This window comes from Lepus europaeus, chromosome 7 (assembly GCF_033115175.1).
Source record: "Lepus europaeus isolate LE1 chromosome 7, mLepTim1.pri, whole genome shotgun sequence".
Lineage (NCBI taxonomy): Eukaryota > Metazoa > Chordata > Mammalia > Lagomorpha > Leporidae > Lepus > Lepus europaeus.
In genome coordinates, this window is record NC_084833.1 from 75,791,084 (window position 1) to 75,808,957 (window position 17,874).

The window sequence follows — 17,874 nt, forward strand, 5'->3', positions numbered from 1 at the left end:
AACCATTTAATAGTATCCAGTTTTACAGAGGATGAAACCCAGTGCAAATCTCACAAATTCACAGGCTGTATGTTCATCTCACCCCTGAACTCCCTGGGTTTTATGCAATTCACTCCCTTAATCATTACACTCTCGCTGGACTCTCTATTGTTAGTGCCTAGAACCTGCTGTGTTAAGCTATGTGTTGCCTTCAGACTTAACATGAACTATTTCTGTGCCCAAACACTTGTCCCAGTTTCTCCTCATATTGGATTCTCTTTCTTTAGATATATTCTTTTTTTTTTTTTAATTTTTTGACAGGCAGAGTGGACAGTGAGAGAGAGAGACAGAGAGAAAGGTCTTCCTTTGCTGTTGGTTCACCCTCCAATGGCTGCTGCAGCCGGTGTGCTGTGGCCGGCGCACCACGCTGATCCGAAGGCAGAGCCAGGTGCTTCTCCTGGTCTCCCATGGGGTGCAGGGCCCAAGCACTTGGGCCATCCTCCACTGCACTCCCGGGCCACAGCAGAGAGCTGGCCTGGAAGAGGGGCAACCGGGACAGAATCCGGCGCCCCGACCGGGACTAGAACCCGGTGTGCCAGAGCCGCAGGCGGAGGATTAGTCTATTGAGCCACGGCGCCAGCCAGATATATTCTTTAAAAAAAAAAAAAAAAACCACCTCTGTAAGAGGTCTTCCATTACCATATGAAATAGATCCAATGTTATTCTGTCACACTCTACCCTATTTATTCCTTCCCCACCACCAATAACCATGTTGATAATTTTGGTTTTTTATTTATTTGGTATCTTTCTCACCAAATTATATATTCAAAAAAGAGAAAGTACATAGCTGTCAGGTTTACAATGTTATTTCCAATATCTAACAGTGCCTGGTATATAACAGATGATCAATAAATACTGGATGGCTGGATGGCTGGATGGTTGGATCAATGGAGAGACAGAGAAGGAAGTAAAGAGATGAGATCTAGGACAGGAATCAGGACGTTATAAGATGAACAAGTCTTCTTAGGTTGGCAGCCCTGGGCAACTTAAGGGTACTATGAAGACCCTTAGGATAGTAATGTGTTAGGAAGGATAGGCCATGGAAACAGGAGGTGAAAGAGCTATAGACAAAGCTTACTTTCTTCACAACACTTCCTCTCCTTGAAAATAATATATGTAACACAACAATAAGTACCTGGCAGGTTTGTGTTAGCCTGGTGTTTAAAATGCCAGCTTGAAGAGGAAACCTGTTAAGTGAAATGGACACTATAAGCAACAATGAACTGATCAGCTCCTGTCCTGACTTTAGATGTACAATGTAATACTTTATCCTTTTTAGTATTTGTTGTTGTTGTTGTTGTTGTAGTACTATTGGTTGAACTCAGTAATTAACACACAATTATTCTCAGGTGTTTAAATTTTAACTGAAAAGTGATCCCTGTTAAATCTAAGAGTGGAAAAAGAGAGGGAGGAGATGAACAATTTGGAACATGCTCAATCGGACTGGCCGCAAATGGTGGAGTTAGAAATGTGCAGGGGATTCCAACACAATTCCATCAAGATGGCATGTACCAATGCCATCGCACTAGTCCAAGTGATCAATTTCAGCTCACAATTGATAGCTCTGATAGGTCTAAGAGTCAAAGAGATCACACAAACAAGACAAGTATCTGCTAATACTAACTGATAGAATCAAAAAGGGAGAGAAAGATCCAACATGGGAAGTGGGATACACAGCAGACTCATAGGATGGCAGATGTCCTAAACAACACTCCGGCCTCAGAATCAGCCCTCAAGGCATTCAGATCTGGCTGAAGAGCCCATGAGAGTATAGCAGGCATGGAAAGCCAAGATATCATGGGAAAAAAAAAAAAAGACCTAAATGAAAGATCTCTGTGAGTGAGATCCCAGTGGAAAGAACGGGGCCATCAAAGAAGGAGATACCCTTCTCCGAAGGGAGGAGAGAACCTCCACTTTGACTATGACCCTATCGGAATAAGACCAAAGTCAGCGAACTCTAAAGGCTTCCATAGCCCTGGCAACTCATGACTAGAGCCTAGGGAGATTACTGACGCCATGAACAGGAGTGTCAAATTGTTAAGTCAGCAACAGGAGTCACTGTGTACTTACACCCCATGCGGGATCTGTCCCTAATGTGTCGTCTAAAGCCAAGTGATGCTATGACTGGTACTGAAACAGTAGTTTTATACTTTGCGTTTCTGTGTGGGCGCAGACTGATGAGGTCTTTGCTAATTATATACTGAAGTGATCTTCTGTATATAAAGAGAATTGGAAATGAAAAAAAAAAAACAAACAAAAAACAACCTGGTGTTAAAATGGAAATGGCATAGAAAATTAATTATTTTGAAAAAAAAAATTATGTGGGATCTCTGTCTTTAATGTGCTGTACATTGCTATTTAATGTTATAATTAGTAATCCAATGGTAGTTTTTTCACTCGATGTTGCTATGGGGGCAAAATGTTGAAACCTTTACCTAATATATACTAAATTGATCTTCTGTATACAAAGAGAATTGAAAATGAATCTTTACATGAATGGAAGGGGAGGGGGAGCGGGAGGGGGGAGGGTTGCGGGCGGGAGGGAAGTTGTGGGAGGGGGGAAGCCATTGTAACCCACAAGCTATACTTTGGAAATTTATATTCATTAAATAAAAGTTTAATAAAAAAAAAAATAAAATAAAATGCCAGCTTGTATAAGGGCATCCCATGTTGGAGTGTATGGGTTTGAGTCTAAATTGCATTCCCAATTATAGATTCCTACTAATATGCACCCTGGGAGGATGCAGGTGATAGCTCAAGTAGTTAGTTCACTGCATCCATGCTGGAGACTTGGATTGAGTTCTTGGCTCCTAGTTTTGGCCTGAGAGGCCCATGCTGTTGTGGACATTTAAGGAGTGAGCCAGTGAGAGCAAGTGCTTCTCTCCCCCCGCCAACTCCCTCCTTTATTCCTTCTTAAATACATATTTTTTGAAAGAGTATCTGATATGGCTGGCATTATATAAGTGTTTGCTATTATTATTTCTTTTTTCTTTTTCTTTTTCTTTTTTTTTTTTTTTTTGACAGGCAAAGTTAGACAGAGAGAGAGACAGAGAGAAAGGTCTTCCTTTTCCATTGGTTCACCCCCAAAAAGGCCGCCACAGTCGGCGCACTGTGGCCGGTGTGCTGAGCCGATCCGAAGCCAGGAGCCAGGTGCTTCCTCCTGGTCTCCAATGCGGGTGCAGGGCCCAAGCACTTGGGCCATCCTCCACTGCACTCCCGGGCCACAGCAGAGAGCTAGACTGGGACAGAATCCAGCATCCCAACCGGGACTAGAACCCAGGGTGCCGGCGCCGCAGGCAGAGGATTAGCCAAGTGAGCTGCGGCGCAGGTATGCTATTATTATTTCTAATGCTATTGTCCTAGGGATTTTAAGTCCCAGACATAGCAGCTGGCTTTGCCCAATTAACTGATAGAAAATCATAGAACATTGAACAGTTCAGTCCACTAGACAACGGCTAAGGCTGCACAGGACCCTGCAGTGCTGCAGTTGAGGCCAGTTACTGAAGGAGATCGGTTACTGGAGATAACATGAGGTTCCAGGAGGATTGTCCCTGTGCTGGACAGGTCCTCTCTCTTGGTGCTACCTATCTGGCTTCCCCACCAGGATCTACACCACCATCCCTCAGAAAAGGCTAAGCAGCTTCTGTGGCTCCTTGTATACAAGGATAGCTGCCACCAGGCTCTTGGAGTATGAGAATAGAGAAAATTTTTCAGCTTTGACAGGTGGAATTCAAAGCATGTTTCTAAAATTGGATTTGTAAAGTGGATTTTTTTTTCTTCACACCAGTCATCTCTACTCCTGTTTCACCAAGCAATGATTGCATTACTATTCACTGTCTTTGGGGCCTCAAGTGATTTTCCCAGTCAAAACAAAACTGGACTAGAAGAGACCAAAAATAACATAAGGGAGGTAAGAAGGAAGAGGATGACTTGAGGGTGAGCTTACCACGCCCCACTAGCTGCACTGCTGCAACCTTTTAACTTTTGTGCTAAACTAGCGTGGCAGACCTTGTCTTATCTTGCCATCTTGCTAGATCATCTCATGAGACTTGACAGTGATATGGTGGTGATCAACAGAAAGGCAGACTCAGCTAAATTTGTTTTGTTTTGTTTTTCAGAGTTAGTTTTGAAAACCTTGGTTAGAATGTGCCAAAACATTGGGACAAAATTCTGAGATTCTTGACGATGGCCCATCTTCAACACCAGGCTCAACTTCCAAAAGTACCAGCTTTTAAAAGGACACTTGAATTTCTCTTGCTAGAGATATTTTTACTTAAGGTTATTCAAATTCAGGCTCAAGCTCCATCAAACACAGAACTTATCACTGAGGTCTTTGCTGACATACTCCTCTTTTTCGAGTTTCTGTCCAAATCAGATACAGTCCATGCCCATGGAGAATGAGCTCTGATCCCTCAGTCTTCACATCTTCCTTTGAAATGGAACTCTATAGGGCCAGCACTGTGGTGCAGTGGCCTAGGCCTCTGCTTGTGCCAGCATCCCATGTGGGCACCGGTTTGAGTCCTGGCTGCTCCAATTCCAGTCCAGCTCTCTGTTATGGTCTGGAAAGGCAGTGGAGGATGGCCCTGGTGCTTGGGCCCCTGTAACTACGTGGGGGGCCTGCAGGAAGCTCTTGGATCCTGGCTTCAGATGGGCTCAGCTTCAGCTGTTGAGGCCATTTGGAGAGTGGACCAGTGCATGGAAGACCTCTCCTCTCTCTCTGTCTCCCGTCTCTCTGTAGCTCTGCCTCTCAAATCAATGAGTGAATCTTGGAAGGAAGGAAGGAAGGAAGGAAGGAAGGAAGGAAGGAAGGAAGGAAGAAGGAAAGGAGAGAGGGAGGGAGGGAGAGAGGGAGGGAGGGAACTCTCAGAGGGCATGGAACATATTCAGTGCTGCTGGGTCTGTGGCTTCTGCAGATCATACAAGGCTTCATACTGTGTTAGGAGGGAGCAGGAACTTTAGAGATGTGGACTACATGAGAATTAATTGGACACTCCCCATGTTCTTTACATACATTTTTCATCTCATTATTACAGCAATCTGTCAAGTAGGTTCATTTTATTATCATCCCCACTCACATATGAGGAAACTGAGGCTCAGAGAAACAAAGTGCCCTTCCCAAGATCCCACAGCGAGGGAATCGCAGGGCTGGGATTGGAATCTTAGGCTTTTCTGATTCCAAATACCTAAATTTAAAGCAGTGTGCTCCGGCTCCAAATACCTGGTCTTGGGCTATGCCCACTGGCGGTTATGCACGAATGGTTCCAGCTGACTACTTTCCTTTTACTACCACCTCCACCTCAAAATCCTTAAGCTGTTGCTAGCTAGAACGGGTGTAAATCTGATGTCTTTGCAGGAGCCCAAGGATGAAAATGTATGATGTCACCATGAAGACACTGTTCTTCAGAAGTATAAACAAACTCTCGTAAGGAAATGTATTTCCAAAATCCATATTGGTATGGTGAATGAATCCCTTTGGATTTCAAATTTCTCCAAGTCCTAAGGACAGTTCTAAACATATTTTACATGACCACATAAAATCTTCCACCATCTTTTCAGAATAGATGGCAGGTGGGGTTAGTGTATTATCAGTCCTCCAGAGTGGTTTCTGGACTGCTAAGGAGGGGGCAATGAGGAAGGAATTCACGTAACTAAGTTTTGCTGAGGGAACTGTGAGGAAGTTATTGTGCTGGCTACAGTCTCCTGGACCCAAAGGAAGCATAAGCGATGGAGACAGACCCCACACACTAATAAACGTGCTGTGAGGACGCATGTGGGAGAGAGCCAAGACTGCCTGCATGTGCTGAATGCCAATGCAATCCAGAGGAAGAGCAAGCTGCATCCATGGGCATTACTGAGGAAGGCAGCATGGCAGAGGGGACTCGGGAGAGCCCTGAAGTGTGCAACATACAAGCAAGGAAAATTATCAAATCAAAGGTGTTAAGGTTCCAATACTCTGTAGAACTGGGAATTTTAGAATATTATTTGCTTCCCTGTAAATGAGGTCCCTTATAGCTGCAGATCTATTACTTAATTTCTCTGCATTCAACCACAAAAGTAATGGATGGCTATTCTGGGACAGAATGCCATTTTCTCTCTTAGTCTGGCCTAAACAGCTTCCCCTCCTCCACTTCTAGCACTGCTATTGGAAGCATTTCTGCATCTGTCGTCCACAGCACTTACATGAATATCTTTCTCATTATAGCTACCCACGAAATCGAAACTGTCCTCTTACTAACTGATCCTCGCCTTTATCCCTGATACTCCATAAGTTCTGCAAAGGCAGAAGAAGGAATATTGTATTCACCATGATGTCTCCACTGCCTAAAACAGAATAGGAACTCAGCCAATAACCACTGAATAAATTTAATATATAAACAATGTGTCTTGGGATAATTACATGTATTTAGAGCAGGGGTGGCGAAACTTTTTCTTGCCAAGGACCGTTTGGATATTTATAACATCATTCACAGACCATACAAAATTACCAATTTAAAAATTATTCTACTATAGATTTATTGAATTTCTAATCCTGCCACAGTTGCCTTGGCAGGGTCAGACCAAATTATTTCATGGGCCCTATATGGCCCGTGGGCCATTCCCTTTCCCTGATTTATAGGGTGAGGATGAGGCACCCAGTGATCTTTAAAATTCCTCTAACTCCAAGATTCTATTAATCTAATAGAACCGCAGCAGGGAGCAAGGAATGGCTTAGCTACTACCTCAGGTCACAGCACATCCAGCATCAGGCACTCATATCAAGTAAGAGGGAAGAGCTTGCACATTCAGAAGAGGACTTGCACACTGCAAGTGGCAATACAGCACAGAGAATGAGGGTGCAGTCTTAACACCAGATGGCCTAGATTCAAGACTTGGTTCTGCCAAGTATGCACTGCATGACTTTGGGCAAGTTAGTTAGTATTCTCCTGTCTCTGTTTTTTTATTTATACCATCAGAATAATAACAGGGTCTCCCTCAAAAGTTGTGCTAGTGTATTAAATGGGTTAATGTACATAAACTACTTACAACAATTCCTATCACATCACATGTCTTAAAAACTTAGTTGCAGGGCTGGTGCCGTGGCTCATTTGGTTAATCCTCCGCCTGCGGCGCTGGCATCCCATACGGGTGCTGGGTTCTAGTCCCGGTTGCTCCTCTTCCAGTCCAGCTCTTTGCTGTGGCCTGGGAAGGCAGTGGAGGATGGCCCAAGTGCTTGGGTCCCTGCACCCACATCGGAGACCAGGAGGAAGCACCTGGCTCCTGGCTTCGGACTGGTGCAGTGCATCAGCTGTAGTGGCCATTTGGGGGGTGAACCAACAGATGGAAGACCTTTCTCTCTGTCTCTCTCTCACTGTCTAACTCTGTCTGTCAAATAAAAAAAAATTTAAAAAAAACCTGTTAGTTGCTATAATTAGTATTTGAGCTCCCTCAATAGTGCTATCAAAAGAAATCCAGTCTAATGGGGATCTGGGTTGGAATTCTCAACAGTTTTTCAAAGCCAGAGAGAGAGAGAAGGAAAAGAGACTGTGTACTGACTGGAGACTAGTCCCATTATATACTGGGTGGCCCCTCTCCTGTGTGGAAGTCGCAGGATAGCCCCTTAACCTAAAGGAGATGTTAACTGATGGAGGTGTTTACTTCCTCCTTCTGTTTTCTGAAACAGTGAAGCAAAAGAAAACAAAATAAAGCAGTCAGCACAGACCACTTCTCCAGGATTCCATCTTATAGGACCAACGTATGTATGGTTCACAGCCAACAAGACAGAACAAGACAAAATGCTTTCTAGAAAGTAATATTCTCAGGTTGCCGATCATTCAACTGTATCCTACCTAGTTCTCAATAGTTACTCTGAAGAACAAATGCAGCTTCCATTTTCTCTTTTTCAAGTTCCTCAAAAGATGATCTTTCCATCAAAAATCCTTCTCAAATGACTGGGTACAGTTTACTCTTTTACTGTGTTGCTGCCCAGCAACCCTTGGGTACAAAATGAATGCATGCTTTTAACCACTGACCTCGGCACCCCCAATTGTAGGGTATCAGTCAGATTTTCTTCACACAATCATAGAGCATTTTTTGTGCTCTGAAGCAAAAAGGCCGTTGGATACCATCCCAAAGGACTTCCCAGTGCACTTTCTACACATCAAAGTGAAGACTTTTGAAGCTGACTGTAACCCATGTTTTTTGCAGAAAAAAAGTATTGCACATTAGTGATCCATTCGCAATAATTATAAAGTCAAAGGACTTTTCCACCTCTCACAGAATACAGATTTTGAAAGAAAAAAGGCAGGCTATAAAAGAAACCTCTGGTAGAAATGACAAAAATATAAACTAAAAGAAAGTCATAAACCTCACAGCTTACAAGGGCCAAGGACACCAAGACAAGATAAACTATAAACAGGGGGAAAAAAAGTGAGCCTAAAAAGTGTCCAAAGAAAGTCTATATATAGAGTCCAGACTTATTAGATTGATTTAAGATGCCAGCTGGCCCAGGTCTGAGCCAATACCACATATTTCTGTATGAGATATGCCCTCCGGTGCTGCTGCTAACATGATCTAGATTTAGCTGTTTACAACTGCTTTTAGAACTGGCAGCAAGCAGATTCTTGTGTTAACATTTGGTTATTACATGAAGCTAAATGCATTGCCTCCAGAAGACAACTAATTGCAAAGCTTGAAATAAGACTACTCCAGAGGGATGTCCATCTATGCATTACATATAGGTCAACTTCTCAAAGTCGGGCTGAATGTTATTTACTTGAGTCTAGAAATTTATTTCCTAACAGAAGCTGTAACCTAAAATTTAAAAGATAATGGGGGCCAGTGCTGTGACATAGTGCGTAGGGTCCCACTTTTAATCCAGCCCTCTGCTGTGGCCTGGGAAAGCAGTAGAAGATGGCCCAAGTCCTTGGACACCTGCACGTGCATTTGAGAAGGCTCCTGGCTTTGGATCAGCACAGCTCCGACCATTGCAACCATTGCAACCAATTGGGGAGTGAGCCAGCAGATGGAAGATTTCTCTGTCTCTCCTCTCTCTCTCTCTCTCTCTCTCTCTCTCTCTCTGCTTCTCCTCTTTGGGTAACTCTGAATTTCAAATAAACAAATAAATCTTAAAAAAAAAAAAAAAGACAATGGAGTATTAAAGAAACTTACATAATGGGAAAGTAAACTCCCCATAATCCCATTTTCACAGGTTTACTTCCTAGGCTTTTGACAGGGTTACATATTGTTGCAGCAAATTTACATATATAGATTTCATCTAGTATTTTTCATTTTGAATTTAGCTTTCACTGACATGAGCCAACAGTTCTGAAGTCTTCATAACAAGCACCACACAAATGCTTTTTTTTTTTTTTTTTGACAGGCAGAGTGGACAGTGAGAGAGAGACAGAGAGAAAGGTCTTCCTTTTTGCCGTTGGTTCACCCTCCAATGGCCGCCGCGGTAGGCGCTCTGCGGCCGGCACGCCGCGCTGATCCGATGGCAGGAGCCAGGTGCTTCTCCTGGTCTCCCATGGGGTGCAGGGCCCAAGCACTTGGGCCATCCTCCACTGCACTCCCTGGCCACAGCAGAGAGCTGGCCTGGAAGAGGGGCAACTGGGACAGGATCGGTGCCCCACAAATGCTTTTTTAATACTCAGTGTTTCTTTGGAGAACAATTCAGCTGTGTATAACAACATGTTTGTGAGAAATACTTTCTGAGCATCAACTCAAGGTTCAAAAACTAGCAAATCTCTCCCTTTTCAACTCCTGTAACCCCAGCCCCAGTTTCCTCAGCTTTCAGACGCCTAGGAGAGGAAGTGTTCCCTGATGGGCCTCCCTTGTCTTCCACAGTGGTGTTGCATCACAGGAGCACATAAAGGGCTCAGAGCTGGGATGAAGGCACCAAGGGCTCAACACGGAGGGTGAGAGTTATGGGAAGCTGGGGATGGTGATGGGAGCTGGGGTCTCTTTCATCTGGCCCACGTTCTAGATATCGTCCCTTTGGTTTTTGCCTTGTTTCTTCCTGCGGAACCTCTGGTTCCAAGGCACCACCTGGGTTTTCTACCTAGGACTTCCTCCTTCTTCCCTGGGCTCTGTTTAATGCTGGGAAATCAGGAAACAGAGTAAACTCTGTGCTGCGCTTCTCCAGCAATTCACTCTGTGGTGGACCCCTGGGTACCCACAAGGCTAATGTGAGATGTAGCCACACCCCAGGAGAACGTATCAACATCACAAATGTGAGAGGGCAGGCACCAGGCAGAAAGGAGGGGGCTTTAGTGAAAGGAGAGGTGAAGGAAAGGGATGAGAGAAGGAGCCGCAGCAGACAACTCTTAGAACTACTTACTCATTTAATGAATATCAGTTAAATATCTGGAATATAGTAATGAGCAAATAGACAAAAATCCCCATCTAAATAGAGCTTAAATTACAGTGAAGGCATGTAAACAATAAACCAGAGATACACTAAATTAGTTAAATAATGTGTTAGAAAGTGCCACGTCAGAGAAGGTAAAATACGTTAAAGAGGATCAAACATGTTGAATGGACTGCTTATGGACTTCAAATGGGGTGCTCACAGTAGGTCTCATTGAGAAATGAGAAGCCCTAAAGCAGGGAGAGAGTTAACCATGTGACTTTTTAGGAGCTATAGGCTCTAGGAAGAAGGATCAGCCAGCACAAAGACTCTGGGTAGGAGCAGCCTAGAGTGTTTGAGGAAAAGCAGGGAGGCCAATGTGCTTGGGGCAGTAAGGAAGATGGATAGCAAAAGATGAGTTCAGAGAGAACCAATCATGCATTCACATGAAACATAAGCCAGTGTTTCTGAAGTCTTCATAATGATCGCACAAATGCTTGTGCAACACACAATATAAAAGCCTGACTGCCATTGTGTTAAGAATAAACAAGAGGAGCTAAATTGGTAGGAAAAAGGCTAGTGGGGGGGAGGTTTCAGTTACCCAGCAAAGACATGTTGGGGGCTCAAATCAGGATGGGGCTGTGGTGAGCAGGGGTTGGATTCCAGATTTAGTCTGAAGGTAGAGCAACAGAGTTTTCTGGTGGGTTGGAAATGGCATCTGAAAGAAAGAGAAGGGCAAAGGATGTGTCCAAGGTCTTAGTATTCAAAGGGTGCATAATGGACACAGTGGTAATGGTTGAAAAAAGCTGGAAATTGGGAAACCAGTTAGGAAGCTCCTCCATAATCTAGATAGCAGGAGAACACAGCTGGTGGTAGTGAAGATGCAGAGAAACAGATGGATTTTAAAGCCTGGGTAAAACTGACAGAGCAAAAGAATGAAAGTTTTAGATCACCATTTTGTGGCAGTATCCTCAATATCCATCCCCCCTTCCTTTAATGGCATAGAATTTTTAGCTGAATACATAAGCATCCAGCAGAAGATTCTATTTCCCAGATTGTCTTGCAGGTAGGAGAAGCATGTGATGAACTTCTGGCTACTTGGATACAAGTAAAAGTGATGCTACAACTTCCAAATTGTACCCTTAAGAGGCATTTCCCTTTTCCTATGGTTGCTGTGTGGAACTGACAGGGCAAGTAAGAGTAACCATCATGCACCATAAAATGTAAAATATGCACTGAAGTGGCAAACAAAATCAAGCTACATCCCAAGCCCCAGGTGTCAGCTCAGAGTTGCTCATAAGAGAGAAATACACTTTTCTCCAGTTTAAGCTTCTGTGTTCAGGGTTTGCTTTGTTACAATTGCCTATATTTTAGTTTAATACAGGTTCTTCAAGCTATTACCAACACAAAGCCCCAACGCCACATGTTTACCAATCCCACAAAGCTAGAATAATATTCAATAGGGAAGGATTTGATTCCAACCTGCCTCTGCTTGCTTGTTCCTAAAATATTTGAACAGTACGTGGGCTTCAATGTCCTGAGTCACTGCACAAGAGGCCAGGGCTGTAGGACATTGCTGCTTCTGGACCTATTATTTACTTGATAATCCATTGCTTCTCTTTTGGTCAGGAGGCCTGATTCTACATCAAATCTGAAGCAGAGGTCTTGGGAGCTATATCACGTTATTTGCCTTCAGGACAGAAAACAGCATCACCAGCACATTTCTAACGCTCCACGCAACCTCATCATCCTCTCCTGGTCAAGCTTTGAGCCAAAGCTGTGTCACACACTCCCCCTTACCAACAGGAGGCAAGATCACGTTCTACAGTGACACCAAACAAAAGCATAGAAACCTTATTTGAAGGCAAATCGTAGCTGGGGGTGGGGGCTTTCTAATCAATCACAGAAGGGCTTCTGCTGAAACCTGCATGGTTTCAGATGTGCAGCCAATGCTGCAGCAGTGGCCATCCAGCCTTCACAGGGTCACTGGCCTCAACACTGGCAGTCTGTGTGGAAGAACCTCACCTGTGCTGTCTTGCAGTGTCTGAGGGCCACTGCATGAAATGTTCTGGCCTACGGTCACAGAGATTTGCCTAAAAATTCTCTTCATTAATTATTTCCCTGAATACCAAGTTCAAGAGATAAAAGAAAATTACAGAGAAGCAGGTAAAGGATTAGTGGAATTTTATGGCAAAACTCACCCTTGGCACATGGGCTGAAGGGATAGAATTATGCAGTCTTGGAAATAACACATCCCTTCAGTGAACAGCCTAATGATTTGGGCCAAGTAGCTGTATTTTCTCCAAAATGGGTCAAACATAGGCATTTGTCTAGGAAATGCGAGCACTGGCCTGAAGTCATGACATTAGATTAATACAGTTGAGAGGCAAGGGGCTATACAATGATTGGTATCTTTTAAAGAGTGATTGTTTATTTCCTCAGGTCAGACAAACAATGTCATGTGCAAGGCAGAGCATCTGTGTTCACCATGTTCAGGGTCCTGTGTGGAAGACAAACCAATCAGCCCTTATTGCTCAGTGCCTGAAGAAGACAGACCCCTTAAGCTAATCCACATCTCACAGTCTGTGGCTCTCAATCTGAGTAACTCCGCACTAGATCCTCTGTAAGGGTGCTTTCTACCCCAATTCTGGAAGTCGTCCACATGATCACCTAATATTTAGCCTATTTGAAAAGTGAGTTCGCGGGGACTATCTCATATGATCCTCACAGAGAAGGGGTGACATGGGCAGAGGAGCTTCTGAGATTCATCACGGATCACACAGCCAGCACATAATAGAGCTGGGACCAGGACCCAGCGACTGCACATCAACAATGCTTGCCTTGTTCCGTAGCTCTTCTTCTCTCAGAGAATTCTGCCTCCTGACCTCCCTCTGACCTCAAACTTCACTTAAATGCCTCTCCTGAGCTGTCAAAAGTGGATGGCAGATCTACTGACCCCATTCCAAGAATGTAATGCCGGTTGCTAGATCTTTCAGGAACTGCCCGTCACAGATGAAGGGTGCATGAAGCCCAGTCCCTGACCCCGAAGAGCTCACATTCTAGCACAAAACAGTTCACCCACGAACCTGCCCACTAACTGCTACCCTGAAGACCCTACAAAGCTGCCCTTCTCTTTTCTTTCCTCATTGTATTGCTTAACCTCTGCAGAATCCTTGCATCTGGCTATGGAAAGCACCAAGTCTTGGGCTTTCCCTGGAGAGTCCCTGAGCACAGGCAGTCAGCAGGACAGTCCGAGACAGACAGGCCAGTGGGAGAAAAGGTGGCATGCACAGCTGCTCCCGGGCAGGGCTGCTCCTTCCACGGCTTCCCTCTTTCCTCAGTGGTCAGTGAATGGGGGACAAGGTCACCGTAGATGCCCTCACCAACCCACACTGGCATCCACTGACTTCGGGGATGTATAAACTTCATAAAAAGATGGGGTCCCATAGATTTATGGATAGATTCCCATTTATGTTACTTGGGAGTCAAAGATTTACATTATGGATCAGAGTAGGGGTGGGTATGCTTCCAGAGGTCCAAAATCTAGAGTTTAAAACTGGCATTTGAGCTCTGCCTTTATTTTCTTAACTATTCACAAAGAAATAAGTGCTGTTTGGTTAATATGTTGGCACGTCTAAGGGAGTTATTGTCAAAATGCTTAGAGCCTGTCGTGGGAATTTACTGTTTTGCTCTCCAGCATCCATCCGTCCTACCCTGCTAACAATACCCAGATTTACGGCGGGGAAACCACATCCCCTTTATTCTAATCTAGTTAGTGTAGACAGCCCTACCTTAATCTCTATCTTTAACTCCATGGGTAGGATACAACAGCGTTAAGTTAACCATAATTAGTTTAGGAATGGGAAGAGAATGCACTCAGAGTCAATAAGAAAATTCACTTCCTTTCTCTTCTGCAGGAGCTAACAGAAAAGATGAGTCTCTCTATTCCCGGAAAGTGTGGTGCAAGGACAGGAGATGGGTGGTTGTGGCAATGTTGGGATGAAAGGCTCCACTGGCTGGACCCCAAGGATAAAGCTGACATAGCAAAGGCAGAGCAGAGTGCCAGAGAGAACCCACATCTTTATGAATGCCATCTGGACTTCTGGGTCAAGCCTTGCCTGCAAGCCTTCCTCTAAATTTCTAGTTAAAGGAGCCTTTTGTTTACTTAATCCAGTCTGCATTTTCTATCACTTACTGCAAAGTAATTCAAAAAAATATGGAATACTTTGGAGAGTAGTAGTGTATGAGAAATTAAAGTCTTTAGGGTACAAAAAGAAGGAAGTCAATGTGATAGGTAGAAGCTGAGAGAAAGACTTATTTCCTTAGCTTAATAACATTTTTATTTGGCAGTAGTTGCTTATTTATCCAGTACTTTATATAGTTGAAAGCCGAGTTTCAAATTCGATGATTCCTTTGATTGTCACAATAATCAAGTGAAGTAGGAATGGTGAGTCTACCAGAGCACCCATGTTAGGCTGAAGGAAGTGGAGCCTCAGGAGATGAAATGAGATGCTCATATAAATTTGCGGAGGAAAGCAGGAGGTGAGCCTCAAATCCAGTTCTGTTGCTTCTGTCTCTCTCTGCCCAATCCCCTAGTTCAAAGACACTAACTCTATCCCCAGAAACAGACATGTGTGCTCTTATTTAACACTCATAGGTTAACAGTGGATTGAACTTGAACAGAGCATTGGAGATCTGGACCCAGAGACAGGATCTGCACTATCTAGCTGGTGACCTTGGGCAAGGCCCCACTTGTCTTGTTTTCTGCAAAAGGGGAGGTTTGAACTAGAATCTCCAATGTCCCTTCACACTCTAAAATCTCTGCCATTCTAGATCTTTCTGTACTCACTCTGGAATTAATCTTTTCCCAAAAATAATAATCAAAGCTTTATCTGACATTTATTTTCTCAGGGGTAGCCAGGTACTGTGCTAAGAATCCCACCTCCATATCTCTGCAAATCTCACAACATTTCTAAAACACCTGCATCTCTTTAACAGATACAAAAACTTATACCCATAAGAGTGATCCGGGTAAAATGAACTGTCTAAGACCAAAAGAACTAGTAAGCATCAAAGGGAGATCAGACTGACCATGGTGATCTTACCCTGGTCTGTATTGTTATTCCTGAAGAAATCAGGCTCCCTGCATTACCGGTCACCACTCTTCATGAGAAAGAGGAGATGGGAAAGAGAAAATCAAACCAAATCACACCAAGCCCCTGCAAGGCCAAGCGGAAAACCGCTGGACGGGCGCCCGGGATGAGCCTTCCCAGGCCAGGGGGCGGAGCGCCCTTCCCCACCAGCCACAGGAGCGCCGCGGGGAGCCTACCTCCCGGGCCCCTTACCTTGTTGAGATGCGGGTTCCTGGTGACATCGTATCCTCTCTTCTTCAGAGGCACAGGGCGCGCCGGGCTGGACTTGGAGTGGCAGGCTCGCGTGGGTGCACAGGGTGCCCAGCGCGCGAGGGTGCTGCAGGCCTGGCCCGGCCGAAGAGCCAGCCGCGCGTTAGTGCCCAGCGCAGCGCCCATGGTCCTTGCGCAGACCTGGCACCGGGGAGAGACCAAGGTCAGGGGCGCCTTCTAGCCAGCCAGGACCGACGCGCGCAGCAAGGCACTGGGCCTGAGCCCAGAACTTGTCCTCCGGGAGAGAACAAGGGCGCGCCAAGGGTTAAAGCCTCCAGCCCCCGCCGCCTGTCACCACCCCGCCTCCGCTCAAGGCCACCTGCTCAGCTCTCTCTGCTGCGGGGTGTCAGGCCTCAGCAAGTGCCAGGCAAAGAGAAAGCAAGCCCGAAAAAGCAGATCCGTGCGGGTGATAGCCCGCGCCACCCCCGCACTCAACCCGGAGAAGAAGCGGCTGCGCAACGCGCTGGGGTGGGGGTGGGGGTGGGGGTCCCTGCACTCCCAATCCTGCCCGGGAATTTGCCTCGGTGGCTCTTGTCCTGGCTCACCTGCGCTGGTCCCGGAGCTGATGTCTAGGCGGATACGCTGCGGGGCAGGCGGGGCGAGACGCTGCGGTTCGTTGTTCCTCTCCTGCCAATGGCTGGACCGCTCCAGCGGCCTCCTGCTTGCGGGGCTGGTGCGTCCTGAATCCTTTCTTGGTAGTGCAGTGCGGGCTGCCTCTGAGGACGCGGCAAGTTGCCTCACAGCTGCGAGTGCACCTGCCTCCTCAGTGACAAGACGAAGCTCAGAATGGCCCCCTGGGACTCTGCATCTTGACAAGAGTGAAGGCACCTGGGGAGGCCGGCGTTCAGGGACCTCATGGTGCCTCGTGCTGGCCAACACAGCAGCTGTGAGCCGCATGCTATTGTGTGCCCTTAAGTAAATTGAGTAACTTGGAAGAACATTTTAAAATGCAGTTCCCCAGTCACACTAGCCGCGTTTCTCGTGTTCCAGAGCCACCTGTACCCAGACACAGAGCACTTCCATGTTCACAGTTACTAAGAGTGGCCCTGGGGACCCATTGTGTCTGCCATGGATTATTGGGGCCACGCTGGGATCTCAGGGCCCCTGTCACCCTGAACTTCATTTTACGCTTTGTCCACAAAGTAATCAGGAGATAACTTTTACAGTAAACATTTTATTCTTTGGGGGCCCTTCTGACTCCTGCTGACTGCTTCAAGTTCATCACACTCTGCTCTCTACCTTCTTCTGGGTTCTAGCCTCACTCGCTCCTCCCTGCTTCCCTACACCTCTCGGGACCCTGCCACCCCAGGGCCCTTGTGCTTATCATTGCCGTTATTGGAACACTTACACTCTGACCTTCCAAACGACTGCCTCATTTCCATCCATCTCCATGGATTCCTCAACTCTAAGACCTTTCCTCTGTTCTATCCAAGGTTGGCCTCCACTAGGGAATATATAGGGAAGGGGGTTTCCTTCATAGAACTTAACACAGGTGGTAATTAGCTTGTTTCTCTGGTTGGTTATTGTCTAACCCCCCCCCCCCCCCCCCGCCGCCCCAGAAAGCAGACTTCATGACCAGAGGCTCCACGTGTAACTCCTCATTGTTGTCAGTTGAATGAAGGGAAGTGACAGCCTCTCTCAGGGATTGTGAGCCTTCGGACTGAGTGCCAGACAGGTGCCATGGCCTTCTGCTGACTCCTCTTCAAAACTCACGCTGCCAAGGTGTTAGTTCTGCTCTCTGTCCAGAGTGGGGATTCGGTAACGAGCTCAGGGCTGCTCCTGCCTGAGTTCAGGAGTCCTGCATCTCAGCCACGATTTTCTCCTCACTCAGTCTCTCCCCAACTCCGGTCTCTACTCCTATTTGCAGTGTGAATGATTTGTGTAGAGCAGGGCTTTCTAAACAGAATCAGAATTACCTGGTAGGGGGACAGAGGTGAGGGCGGCAAAAATATCCCATCTATGGGTGTACTCTTGGACTGTCCATTTATTTCACAAAAGCCTGTAAACAATCTTTTCATTTCCCTTAAGCCAGTTTGAGCTAGATTTTTGATCATCTGCAACAAAAAAAGTTAACTAATTCCTTTCAACACTTTTTATATTTGCATA

At 45.6% G+C, this 17,874-nt stretch overlaps 1 protein-coding gene across 1 annotated transcript in view; it reads right to left on the reverse strand.

Moving 5' to 3' along the window:
• ME3 (malic enzyme 3) overlaps positions 1–16,390 on the reverse strand; it is a 196,315-nt gene extending 179,925 nt beyond the window's left edge. Inside the window, exons 1-2 of the mRNA XM_062196842.1 lie at positions 16,314–16,390; positions 15,712–15,909 (exon numbers count right to left, since the gene is read on the reverse strand). Of these exons, the coding sequence (XP_062052826.1) occupies positions 15,712–15,894 (183 nt within the window). The 5' untranslated portion in view covers positions 15,895–15,909; positions 16,314–16,390. The remainder of the gene's footprint in view (positions 1–15,711; positions 15,910–16,313) is intronic.
• Positions 16,391–17,874: the final 1,484 nt, after the last annotated feature.